Below are 13141 nucleotides of genomic sequence, written 5' to 3'. Positions count from 1 at the left end.
TCTGACCATGGACTAGAGGCAGGAGGATATAGATAGGCCTGATGATTTTCTCTTGCCTTTTAAGCGAGGGCTACGTCGTCCATGTCTTGTTAACTTCTCCTACCACTGTAGATAGATAAAATGATCATGCATAGGCCACGATACCAGACTTGACAAGGACAATACCAGGGTTCACATGAAAACGTAGAGCCAAACCTGATTTAAAGTAACAGATACTTTTAACTTCTTAAACAACAAGCAAGTCACTTCCAAGAAATACAGGGTTAGAAAGCCAGCACAAGCACAGCACAGCAGCTTGAAAGCTTAGGGTTGAAAATCTTACAGTTACAGATTTCTTTTGGCCGGTTCCGAGATCACATGGATTTGTTTCACTTTTTGGCGTATGAGATGGCCATTGGGTTCTCTGGGCTGATCTTGAAACCCTGGAGGGCTTCCATTGCAACCATGGACTGGTTCTCGTCCTCGTACTCCACAAAAGCAATGCCTGGCTTGGCTTCGATCATCCGCACCTCCCGGAAACCAGGGTATTGCTGGAACAGGATCTGGAGCATCATGCTTGTGGTCTGATCCGGCATGTTCTGGAGGAAGAGGATGTTGTTCGGCGGAGCAGCTGGCTCTTGCGGAGGCTTGGCAAAACGAGAAGGTTGATGACCCTGCACAAGTAGAAAAGGTTAACAAAATTACTTCAAAAAGAATCTCAAAGTTGCATATCAAAATTCGTGCACCGCTAAATGTTAATCTCAAACTAATAAGTACGCTAATACTTGGTTTGTTCACATATATATCATTCATGAAGGCGATGCTGCATTCAACAAAGATTTTGATGCTAGCAAGATATGATATCTTACTAACAACTACTCCCCAATTTAACAGGACAGTATGAGCGTGGCATGACTAGGAACAGTTAAGACGGTTGAATATCTTTCTGTAGGATTAGGTCGGTAAAGGCAGAGTGCTCACGGCATTAGTGAGCTATAAGATACCTAAACATAAATTAAATATAGTGAATGGAATGTATGACAAGACTATCTTCCAACTCGAAGACACTGAAAATATTTCAGCTTAATCCATGACTCACTCAAGTAGACCAGCCAGCTCAAGTCAGATTAGTTTCTGACATAACGCTTAGGTATGCAACCATATCAGCTTTCTAGCAGGCCTGGTGCCCTAGTGAAACATAACAGAATACAATATTAGCACCAACTTGCAGCTCAACTACTACAAACTTTTAGAGGTATACATTGTCAAAGGAACACTTCACCGAGGTCGAAACTGCGAGTGTGTTTGATTGGTGCCAAAGGTTGCCTGCTATGGATTGGCCAACATTGGCTAAACATGACCTAGAGTTGGGAAAGCAGCATTGGCATGCCAAAAAGTTGGCCCTCGTCCAAACAAAGATCGATATTTTGGTCATAGCCAAAAAAAAGTGGTAAGGTACAATTTACACCCTTCAGACGAAGGAGCAACTACAAATAATAACGAGGTCTGCAGAGCTAGACGTGATGCATTTATAGATGCTTGGTCGCAGTTGAACGCTTACACATAAACTTCAGAGACACCCAAGTAACTAAAGGTGTGCCATACAATCTAGCAAACTGATTAAAAATGTTAAAAGGATAATCATTATCAGCTTACAGTAGTTATAGTGACTAGATCATTCAGATTATGTTCGTGAAACTTTTGATAGAAAAGAAAACGAGTGACACACTCAGACACTTTAGACAGCAAGCATATATTGTCTGACATTTCTACCTATTTAAAAAAATCTAATTTCTACATATAAAATAATAAAAAGGAAGGCAGGCTTTGTGGTGAACAAGTACAGCATACTACATAGACAAACACATCACTTCATATCTACAGTAAGGCTAGTACAATTTGCGAATTTTTGGCATACAATACCAATGGTTGCACAGATAACACACAACATGGTTAAACAACAGATAAAAACCAAAGTGTGGCTTTTAAACCGAGAACTTACAGTTCCATTGCTTGGGGCAACAGGAGCATTAGCACCAGGTTGTTGTCCATCTTCAGTTCGCCGTTTTTTCTCAGCAGCTACAGGGGGAATAAGAGGCAATGGCCAATATATAAATACACACTTTGATCATTTCAAACAGTAAAATAAGGAAAAGGTGCATGTTATGCCCATTGAACTATTCAAGTCATCTCGTTTCAAGTAAGTATGATACCATCTATTTCATCACCTACAACAGTTGAAGTGCGAGCGCATAACACCCTTGTTCTAAATTTACCACATCTTAGAAACATCAGTTCATAAAATTGACTATGGCAGCATCCATAGATATGTGCTTACAAAGAAAAATATCCGGTGGTAATTACGTTACAGTGGAAACCGGTGAAAACCAAGCAAAAAAAACATATTTCCAAGCTACCGAAAATTCTGAAACAAAATATGATAATGTTCTATAATAAACATCTATTTCAAGTACAAGATAAAATTCATTTGGGTGGTAGGGAAAAAAACAAATTCAGCAATGATTTCATTCCTTACCCCCCAAATAGATAAGTTTGAAGTTGAAATTTTACACGATAGAGTATTACCTTTGAAGCATAAAGTTCTTTTTAGAATTCTCGAAAGAATTTTTTCACGGAGTTTCTGTTGTAACTTGGTTTTTACCAGATACTTTCCGTGCTTACAAGGCATGCATGTCAATGACATGTGTCTTAAATTAAAACAGAAATCAATATAAAGGAACGGCAGGACCCAACAACAGTCATGGCCACCTCTGTCTCCATCCCTTTTCTCTCCAGAAACCACTCTTCAGGTAGAGCGGTAGCGCCCACGACAAGCCCAGTAACAATGGCATCGAAGATGAATTAGAGGTTCTAGGTTACTGAATGTGCTCTGGTCATCTCACGGAGGACCTCAAGCTGCCAACACCCAAGACCCATTGCTATTCAGAGCACATCCATCTTAGTGTCACTGGGAGGTCAGATCACCTGCACTCCCTCTCTGGTGTCTATGGAAAGTTGTGCTGAAATACCCTTCTTTGCCTATTGTTTACCTGATCTTACCATTACACGAATGAAATGGGCGCCAGTGTGTGCATTCCATTATTCCATGCCATCTCACATTGTTGAAAACCAATGTTCAAGAAAGCGTTTTTAGGCGGCGCTTAAGCGCTGAGCGACAGCTAAACGCTTCGCTTCTGGCCTAGGCGCAACTTTTAGCGTTGAGCGAAAAAAAGCATGATTTAGCGATCACTTTAGCGCTAAGCACTGGCTGAGCGCGCTTAAGCGACGGAAAGTCGAAGAAGGCGGGCCCAAAAGGCGGGAGCTGAAATAGACACAGGCGGGAGGGGGAAAGGGGGGGTATATAAGGCCTGGCCCAAAAGTGGCCTGTTCAGCTAGGGTTACTGGGTTAGAAGGAGGGGAAAGAAGAGAGCATTGCGATGGCGGCTTCTGCTCTGCATCCAGCTTGGCTGCTGCTGCTGCTGCTGCTTGGCTGCTGCCATTTATCCTATATGCTCATTCTAAGACAATATTATGCATTTATGCTTGCTGTGTGAACCACTGAACCTTATCCTTATGTGTTATTTGGCTATTTGTTGTGGTGTGTGAACCACTGAACCTCAACCTTATATGCTACTTCCTCCGTCCCATAATATAAGAGCGTTTTTGACACTACACTAGTGTAAAAAACGCTCTTATATTATGGGACGGAGGGAGTATTTCAGATTTTTCAGTTACCTATGTGCTATGTCTCCTGTTTTCTTGTGCATATTATCCAAAAACAACCAAATTCTGGCCAATTTTTAAAAAACGCTTAATCCCGATTAAGCTGCGCTTAAGCGGCAATTGCTCTAAGCTGTGGCCTTCCGCTCCGCTTACGCTTACCGCTTTTTTGAACATTGTTGAAAACACAAACAATACAACTAATGAGGCAGGAACCAAGGTAACAGGATGCTTTGGTGGCCTCAGTATAATGAGGCAGCGAGCGAAGCAAGTGAATGGATAGCAAGAATTCTTGGCAGAAGCATGGTTTTTTACGCAGGTGGCGAACCTGCTCCTAGCGCCCAGACTGCCTAGGCATCGCACAGGAGTCTAGGAGTTGCGCTGCGGCAGGGTGGAGGGTGTCTGGGATATGTAGCTAGAGGCCGCTGCAGCACACAGTGGGGGCTTTGCCAGGAGCCTAGACCCCAGATTTCGGCAAAAACAGAGTAGCAGGCCTGCACTGAGCGTGTTTTTCCCCGGGGTTTTTTAATCTTTGGCACAAACAATAGACAGCAGCATGTATGATCCACCACAAGAATTGACCATGCCAACATGGAGGAGGGGCCTAGGGGAGGGGTGATCAGAAAACAGATGTGGTGATGTAGTAAAGCCACATGATAAGGTGGGTGGTCATTTTACGTTATTTGCCTACCTTGGTAAATTTCAGATTACTTGTTTTGTACACTTTCAAAATGTTAAAACGCATCAGCACGCCTGCTGACACCACACTGGATCAATTGCTGAGAATGATAGCATGCAAATAAAAGGCACCCAAGATCGGGGTGTGAAGGGGTTATTGGCACCAATTTAAATAACACAGTGTAAGTGGATGCTATCATGCATCATAGTTGAAATTAGACTACATAATTCAATGGGCAATTATAGTTTTTCTTAAATGGTTAAATAAAGCAGCATTAATCTCCATATAAGTAGTTATATGTTCTAACAGGGCAGGTTCTGATTTCGAGAACAGAAAAGCAAGCTAGTATTCACACTAGTGTAGATGTTATCATCATTTTGGCTCCCCTGATGTACTAACCCAACATATCCTGCTGCTAGGTTATTATCTCAACGGGCAGTTGTAGTGTAGAGTGTAGACTAAAACATAAATAAAATCTACAATTAGAAATACCTTTCTCCTCTTGCTTCTTCCTTTTCTCTTTAGGAGCATAAGACCCATCTGCTTTTGCAAAACAGTCAGACTTTGTTTTTGCATATTGTACCCGCTGCATAAGGGAAGGGAAAGAAGTAAGTTGCCAACCATGGTATTGTTAAGACTAATTTTGTTTGTGTGTCAATGCGACACAGTTTCACTTACAGGTTAAAACAATAGATTCGAATAGGACTATAGGAGTAACAACTAGATAGATAAAGATTACGTGCTTCAGCATCTAGTCAGAGATCATCTGGACATATGATTCTTGAAAGAGTATATCAGTCATATAACCTAAGAAAGTAGTGTATGCTAGCACCATTTGAAGAACAAACGTCTATCGTCTATCCACAGTATTCTACAAACTGTTAATCAAAACATTGTAAAAGACGAAGGCTACAAGGCTGTATTTTCTACGGGCGGGTTTGGTTCACGGATCACGTACAATTTTGCCATACCTAAACTTAGGCAAGTGACATAGTGTACGTGGCAACCTAAATGGTCGCCATAATTGTGCCAGTTAGGCAAAGAACTCTGGGTTCGCACACATGGGCAAGCCTCTGCAGATTGCAAACAAAACACAAGACTTACACTCAAGGTATAACTTTATTGTACAAAAATTTACCAGCGGAGACTTTGAAGTGGAGCATTGTTGTGCTAAACTGCTAATGCAAATCTAAGGACCATAGGAAGACTAAATTGCCCACTTATGATAATCAGAAACAGATTGCTTGTCTCGGACCAAACATACCCACCATGCTTCTCTTATGCACAGAAGAGAACGCCGAGAATGAAAAGTAAAACAAAACACCTGACATTATAAGCTAAAGTGGAGATGTTTCACCATTTTTTTGCCGTAAAAATCAAAGTCCTGTAGGCCCCGGAAAGCATTGGTAGCCGCTGTAATTTCACTGAATGCCACCCAGGCTTGCCCCCTGAGTTTATGAGTTTTCAAGGCCACAACATCCACTATCCTTCCATACTGAGAGCACAATGCATAAAGTGATCTCTTCAACTCTGCAGGAAAGAACGACACACGTTACAGCATGAACCAACTGAAATTACTAGCATATACTACAACCTACAACAGTAAAACTATTGTTTAATTCGATTTTAGACAGATACGACCATGCTCCCTGGGCGATTACAAATATGTACTGTGGAGGGAGGCAGTAATTTTGCCCCTTCAAAGCTCTGACGCAGCTTGCAGAGAGCGAGGGTTTCCTAAAAGGACGAGACGGGCTGAGCCAAACACGGGTTCCAGCAAAAGCATGAGACGAAACCAAAATCGGGCAGTTCAACCGGCTCCAACGGCCAGCATTTAACACTATGGACGTTTCATCTCTCGAGAGTCCACAACAGAGATCCTACGAACCTAAAAGCGAGGCGCGGACGAGCAACGGGCTAGATCGGGAGGCTAGGGTTTTAGGAGAGGGATTCTGCCAGCGGGTGCGGCGGGACGCTAAGCAGCGGGGTGAAGAGTACCTTCTTTCTTGACCTTCTCGTTGAGGTTCCTGAAGTAGACGGTCTGGTTCGGGGGAACGTCGCCGGACAGCATCGCCGCCGCCGCCGCAGCAGCCGAAGACGAGGAGGAGAGAGACCTTACTGTTTCGGGCCGGGAAATTCTAGTCGCTGATTTTTGGGTTTCCAGTACGTCCCGCTTCCGCTTATCTCTTCGGGCCTCGAGGTCGGTACAGGCCGGGTAGATGGGCTGCATAGATTATATGGGCTCAGCTTGCGCGTAGACCGAATTGGTTTTGAATGATCTTTCTGTAGACCTATTGGGCTCTAATGGTAGTACGGTAGCCCCTCAAGAAAATGGTTGTACGGTTACTTTTCTTTTTTGCATGATGGTGGTACTGTTACTTTGCTCTGTTTTTTCATTTGTTTTCTTCCTCATGTCTCTCAAAAAAAATTGCCCCAAAAGAAAGAATCTATACGTCAGACTGATTTGCTACAAAAGTGAGTGCTTTTTCACTCGCTGCATGGTAAACTTGGTCCATCATCTACTTTTATACCTCATATATATATATATATATACTCTCATTCTAATTCCTCACTTTTGAAAGGTTCCAAGTTCCAACGGAAACATTCCTGGTTCTGGTAAGACCAAGTAAACCTCACTGCTTTAAGGCCCTGTTTGGTTCATAAGTCCTAGTATTTTTTTTAGTCCCAACTTATGAGTCCCAGGTCCCTAAAAAGTCCTTATCTGTTTGGTTCCTGGACTTAACATGGACTAAAAGACCATATTACAACTATAAATTCCTATAAGACTCTTTTTGAGAGTCTTATTTCATAAGTCTCAAATGCCCAGTTTAAGTCCCTATAAGGCCCTTCTGTTTGGTTTAGATGGGACTTATAGGGACTTTTTTAAGTCCCTAAACCAATAAGTCCCTGGAAACAAACACCCTCTAAGTAATCTCACATCCATGACGCGCAGTGGGCCTCTGGGAGGTTACAGAAACTGAAGAACTAATCACGTTTACTCTGTCAAAAGTTCTACAGATCGCGGCCACTTTTCCCAAACGAAAAAAAGCGCAGCTGAAGTTCCAAGCGGCATCGCCAACAAGCAGCAGCAGCTTTTGCACTTACTCGAGTGTGAACGGGTTAGCTGCCGCCTGCCAGGGCTCTTCCGCGGTGGCTTTCGGCAAAAACTCGATTCCGGAACTGGAAACGCCGCTTGGCATTGGCCGCCCAGCACCGGGACAGTTGGTGTTCCATGGCGGATCCCTGCGAGAAGCGCTGGATCGTCGCTTTCCGGTCGGGATCACGGCATGCCATCATTATTAAATAAACTAATTAAAATCCGTCCTGATCGGACGATGGCTGTCACGTACCCAGATCAGCCGTGTGAAGGAAGCTCGTCGTTTCCTTGGCGCCAAAACCTGCTACACGATCCGCTATGGATTTCCATGGCAGGCAGGTGGTGGCGCTCGTGCGGATCCCCGGCCTTTCCATCAGCTGGGTGCCCAAGTTGCCGCCTGAACTTGCTGCATTTAGCTGTCGGGGTCATGTTGGAGCCCACTGCGCAGGGCAGAGGGCTGCTTCCAATTGCAGCAAAAGGACAGTGGGAATGCGCCCCTTCCAGATACGACGCCACAAGTTCAAGTTGGTCCAGTGGGACTCGGTGTTAATAATCCAGGATAATTGCAGGGCAGTTCAGGTCCCTATAAATTTCTCTTCCATGTGTAAGCTGCCTCTCTGTTGGCGTTGGGTTGAGCAAACTGGACCAGCACAGTGGCCATGCCCAAAACATCTCACGAGCAAAGGAGTCGTATCGGCGACGGACGGAGCACGGATACGTATGTATGTCCAGACTAGCAAAAGGGCATGTGCGTTGCAACAGGACATAAATTTTTTATAGCATAAGATCAATTGTGTTAAATGCAACACATGTGCTTCACTACGGAGCAAATGGCAATTGCCATGAATTACGATTGATCGGGTCAAGTAACTGGATCACGGGACAATTCAACTCAGTTAAACCTTGACACTCAAAATGAGCGTGTTGTGATGGAAAAAAGGCGAGGAAGACCTCAAGTGAAAAGGCAAAGGAATGCATTCAACGTCATAGAGCATATCTGATTCCTTTTTGTGGTATGGGTTCCTTATTCATCATAGTCATAGGCCTGAAATGATCTCTTCATTATTCATCACGAATCTGCAGCTTAATTAATTATATATGAGCTAAATACGTTGTGAAGAAAGAAATCATGTCCAAATATTTAACAACGGGGCAGTTTTCTTGTATTTCAATTTGTATGTGACAAGAAACAAATGAGATTGATCCTTGAATGAAAAATTGGGAATAAGCTACGCAAGAGTACTTAGCTAAAAGATTGATTCTGGAGTTGTTCAACAGGGTAATCCATGAATCCATCGCATTCCTGTCACCTTATTAGTACACTTGCCTTGATTGTGTTCCTGAATTAGCACAAGAGCAACAGATGCAGCATGCATTTGTCAATAATGCATTTAAACCATAGTGTACTGCCACCGAAGTAAATCTTGCTGGTTGATCACATTGAAAGCTGAATAAAACTGTTGCTTATTGATGATTTGGTGCGGCATACAAGAGTATATAAGAGGGTACAAACTGACTTGGGGTAGGGGTACAAAACTGACTTGGACTAGAAGTCGTATACCATAATGACTACTCTAACATCCCCCTGCAGTATCAACGGCAGGCTCGACGACGTTGAGACTGAAACAGATATCTTGAAACGGCTTAGTAGGCAGTGCCTTGGTGAAAATGTCAGCAAACTGAGCCGTAGAGGGAACATGAAGCACCCGAACCTGACCAAGAGCAACCTTTTCACGAACAAAATGAATATCAATCTCAATATGCTTTGTGCGTCGGTGTTGAACTGGATTGCTGGTCATGTAGACTGCTGATATGTTGTCACAGTAGACAATAGTGGCCTGCTCAAATAGGCCTGTGTAGCTCGGAGAGTAACTGTCGAATCCAGATGGTATCTGCAACGGCATGTGCCACAGCGCGATACTCAGCCTCGGCCGACGAACGTGAGACTGTAACCTGTCTTTTCGAAGACCAAGAAATCAAATTGTTACCAAGAAAAACACAAAAAACGGAAGTGGACCTTCGAGTGTCAGGACAACCAGCCCAGTCTGCATCAGAGTATGCGGTAAGCGAGTTTAGAGAAGAATTATTGAGGTGGAGACCATGATTGAGAGTTCCTTTTAAATACCGAAGAATGCGTTTAATATGATTATAGTGAGGAACCCGGGGATCATGCATATAGAGACATGCTTGTTGAACAGCAAAAGAGATTTCAGGACGAGTAATGGTGAGATATTGGAGAGCACCTGTTAGGCTACGATAGAGAGTAGGATCGGAAAAGGGTTCACCGGTAGCCGAAAGTTTAAAACTAGTATCGACAGGAGTGCGAGATGATTGACAGTCAAGCATACCAGCACGATTAAGAAGATCAAGAATATACTGGCGTTGGGAAAGAAAAAGGCTGGAGGAATCTCGAACAACAGCAATGCCTAAGAAATGATGAAGGAGTCCTAGGTCAGTCATAGAAAATTCAGATCTAAGAAGAGAGACAATATGATCTAAGAACTTTTGAGAGGAGGCGGTAAGAATGATATCATCTACATAGAGAAGTAAATAGGCAGTGTCAGAAGTTTGATGATACACAAAAAGAGAGGTGTCGGAGAGAGATGGAGTGAAGCCTATTGTTTGAATGAAGGAGGAGAAGCGTTGAAACCAAGCTCGTGGGGCCTGTTTAAGACCGTAGAGAGATTTCTGAAGAAGACATACATGAGTTGGAAAGGATGGATTTTCAAAACCCAGAGGTTGCTGGCAGTAGACAGTTTCTTGAAGGGAACCATGGAGGAAAGCATTTTTAACATCAAGTTGGTGAATGGGCCATGAAGAGGAGACAGCAACACTAAGAACGGTGCGAATGGTGCTAGGTTTAACAACAGGAGAGAAGGTTTCTTCGTAATCAATTCCTTGTTGCTGAGAAAAGCCACGACAAACCCACCTGGCTTTATATCGTGAGAGGCTCCCATCGGAGTGGAACTTTTGGCGAAAAATCCATTTGCCAGAAACAATATTTGTATTGGGAGGACGAGGAACAAGTTGCCAGGTGTTGTTTTGAAGTAAAGCATTATATTCTTCTTGCATGGCAGCGGCCCAATTGGGATCAAGTAGAGCAGTTTTGTAATTCTTTGGAAGAGAAGTGAGAGATACGGAGGTATGAAGGTTTAGGCGGTCTTGGGGTTGATGAAATCCTGATTTGGCCCTAGTACGCATGCGATGATCATTAATCGGGGCTGCTGTAGGAATAGCACGAGGGGGTAAGGTGGGTACTGGTGAGTCCGGCGCAGCGGAAGAGTCGGACGAAGGAGTAGGGCTGGGTGGTGGAGTGGGAGCAGGGCTGGGTGGTGGAGTGGGAGTAGGGGCCGGGGGTGTTGGGGAGGAAGCAGGGGTCGGGGGTGTTGGAGACGGCTCGGGTGGGGTGAGTGTATGGTTGGGATTGGCTATGGTGGTGTTAATGGTGGTGGTGATAAGTTGTGTTCGGCAAGTAGGGGAGTATATAGTTGGAAAGGACGGGGAGAGGGGGTGTTTGCGGAGCTAGGGGTGTTGGATGGTGTAGTAGTGCGTTGTGAGAAAGGAAAAATGTGCTCAGCAAACGTGACATGACGAGAGACATGAACGTGTCCGGTGTGAAGGTCGAGACAGCGATAGCCTTTGTGCTCGTCAGAGAAGCCGAGAAAAGCACATGGGATAGAGCGTGGTGACAATTTATTTGCAGAAGTGGCGTAGGCATTGGGAAAACAGAGACAACCGAAAACACGAACTGCGGAGTAGTCGGGGTGGGAAAGAAAGAGGGAATAATAGGGAGTAGTGTTGAGTTTAGTTTTAGAAGGTCGAATATTTAGAAGGAATGTGGCCATGTGTAGGGCTTCAGCCCAAAACTTGGGAGGCATAGATGATTGAATGAGGAGAGTGCGAACTATATCATTGAGGGTGCGAAGAGAGCGTTCTGCTTTACCATTTTGAGGGGAGGTGTAGGGACATGAGAACCTAAGCAGGATGCCATGTTGTAAGAAGAAAGTACAATTTTGAATGTTATCAAACTCGCGACCATTGTCACATTGGATAAAGCGAATTGGGAGGAAGAAGTGAACAGACACATAGCGTTGAAAATTAAGGAAAAGAGAATGGACCTCGGATTTGTTGTGTAGAGGAAAAGTTCAGACAAAGTGGGTGAAATCATCTAGGATAACAAGGTAGTATTTAAAACCCGAAACACTTGCAATGGGAGAGGTCCATAAATCACAATGTATTAATTCAAAGGGAAGTGCTACAAGAACTAGAGGAACTAAAGGGAAGACGCACATGTTTGCCTAATTGACAAGACTCGCAAAATACAGAATTATGAGAGTCCTTATTACATGGTATGGTAAATTCCCTAAGCATAGAAGCTAAGACGGCGGGGTTGGGATGGCCCAAGCGACGATGCCAGAGATCGACGGAGGCCAGCATGGATGTTGGAGGGGTGGCGGCAGGAACTCCATTAAAAGAATAAAGATCACCGGAGCTATTGAAGCGAGCGATCTCGGCCTTGGTCAGGTAATTCTTCACAGATAAACCAAAAGGGTCAAATTCAGCCGAAACTAGATTGTCGCAAGTAAATTGGCGAACAGAGATAAGATTTTTAATGAGGGCGGGTGCAACTAGAACATCGCGAAGTAAAAGAGGTTTGGTGGAAGAGGGAAGTTGAGCCTGACCAACACAATATATAGGAATAGATGATCCATCTCCAAGGATAATGGAAGGGAAAGGAGATTTAGTGCAAGAAGATAACCAATTACTAGATGCAGACATATGACTGGAGGCCCCTGAATCAAAGATCCAATCCGTACCTGAGTTTCCTTGTGCAGCAAAGTTATTCATGGCCTGGAGAAAGGCAGCTTGATTCCAACTCGGCGTCGCAGGTGAGGGTGGCGTCGGAAGCGGTGCCGGCGGATACGATGGTGAAGGCAGTAGGGCCGGCTCGGGAGTGTAGTAGGCATTGGACGGCTGTGGTGGGGGTGGCGTCGGGAGCAGGGCCGGCTGAGGTGTGTAGTAGGCGCCGCCGTCGGTGCTGTAATGACCATAAGGAGGATACGTCGGGGCGGCGTGATAGGCATTGGCCGGCTGTCGGGGGTTGAGAACTCCGGGAGCACTAGTAGGCGGCCGAAGGCCGGGTTGCCAGGCACCTGAGTATGCCGGCGGAGCACCGAGGGTGGACGGAGCGGACCAGGGCATGGGCCATGCTTGAACAAGCCCCGTCCAAGGATCATGAGGAGGCCGCCATGCAACCGCAGATGGAGCACTGGTGGGTGGTGCAGGACTCAGTGCTGGTGATGTCGTAGGCGGAACCGAACGAGTCGACGGCGGCCTGTAGATAGGGTTTTTGCCGCGGTAGTTCGGACTAGGACGCCAGCCTGGGGGCGGTTCAACAGATGACGATGCGGACGGCCCGGCGGCAGGAGCCGGCCTGGAAGGCGGCGCTGGTGTAGACGACAGAGGAGGACGAGCCGCGGCATGAAAGACCTTGGGGCGAGAGTCCTTGCGAGCTTGTGTTTCCGCCGCGAGTTGTAGCAAGGAACGAACTTCAGCGAAGGTAGGAGGGGGCCGTATCATTGGTATGAACGAGGCTTGCTTGTCAAAGTCTTCGCTGAGGCCGACGACGACGATATTGATTAGCTGTGAGTCGCTAACTGTATCGC

General features: G+C 45.1%; 1 protein-coding gene across 1 annotated transcript; it reads right to left on the bottom strand.

Annotated features, from left to right (window-relative positions):
- Positions 1-199: 199 nt before the first annotated feature.
- On the bottom strand, positions 200-6594 carry LOC109740988 (U2 small nuclear ribonucleoprotein B''). The gene is made up of 5 exons (XM_020300059.3): positions 6377-6594; positions 5736-5908; positions 4871-4964; positions 1982-2058; positions 200-653 (listed from the first exon to the last, which is right to left on the bottom strand). The coding sequence occupies exons 1-5, from the start codon at positions 6447-6449 to the stop codon at positions 369-371; spliced, it is 702 nt and encodes a 233-aa protein (XP_020155648.1). The 5' UTR covers positions 6450-6594; the 3' UTR covers positions 200-368.
- Positions 6595-13141: the final 6547 nt, after the last annotated feature.

This window comes from Aegilops tauschii, chromosome 4 (genome assembly GCF_002575655.3).
Source record: "Aegilops tauschii subsp. strangulata cultivar AL8/78 chromosome 4, Aet v6.0, whole genome shotgun sequence".
NCBI lineage: Eukaryota > Viridiplantae > Streptophyta > Magnoliopsida > Poales > Poaceae > Aegilops > Aegilops tauschii.
The sequence above is the reverse complement of the archived record's forward strand: the minus strand, read 5'-3'. Positions and strand labels throughout refer to the sequence as shown.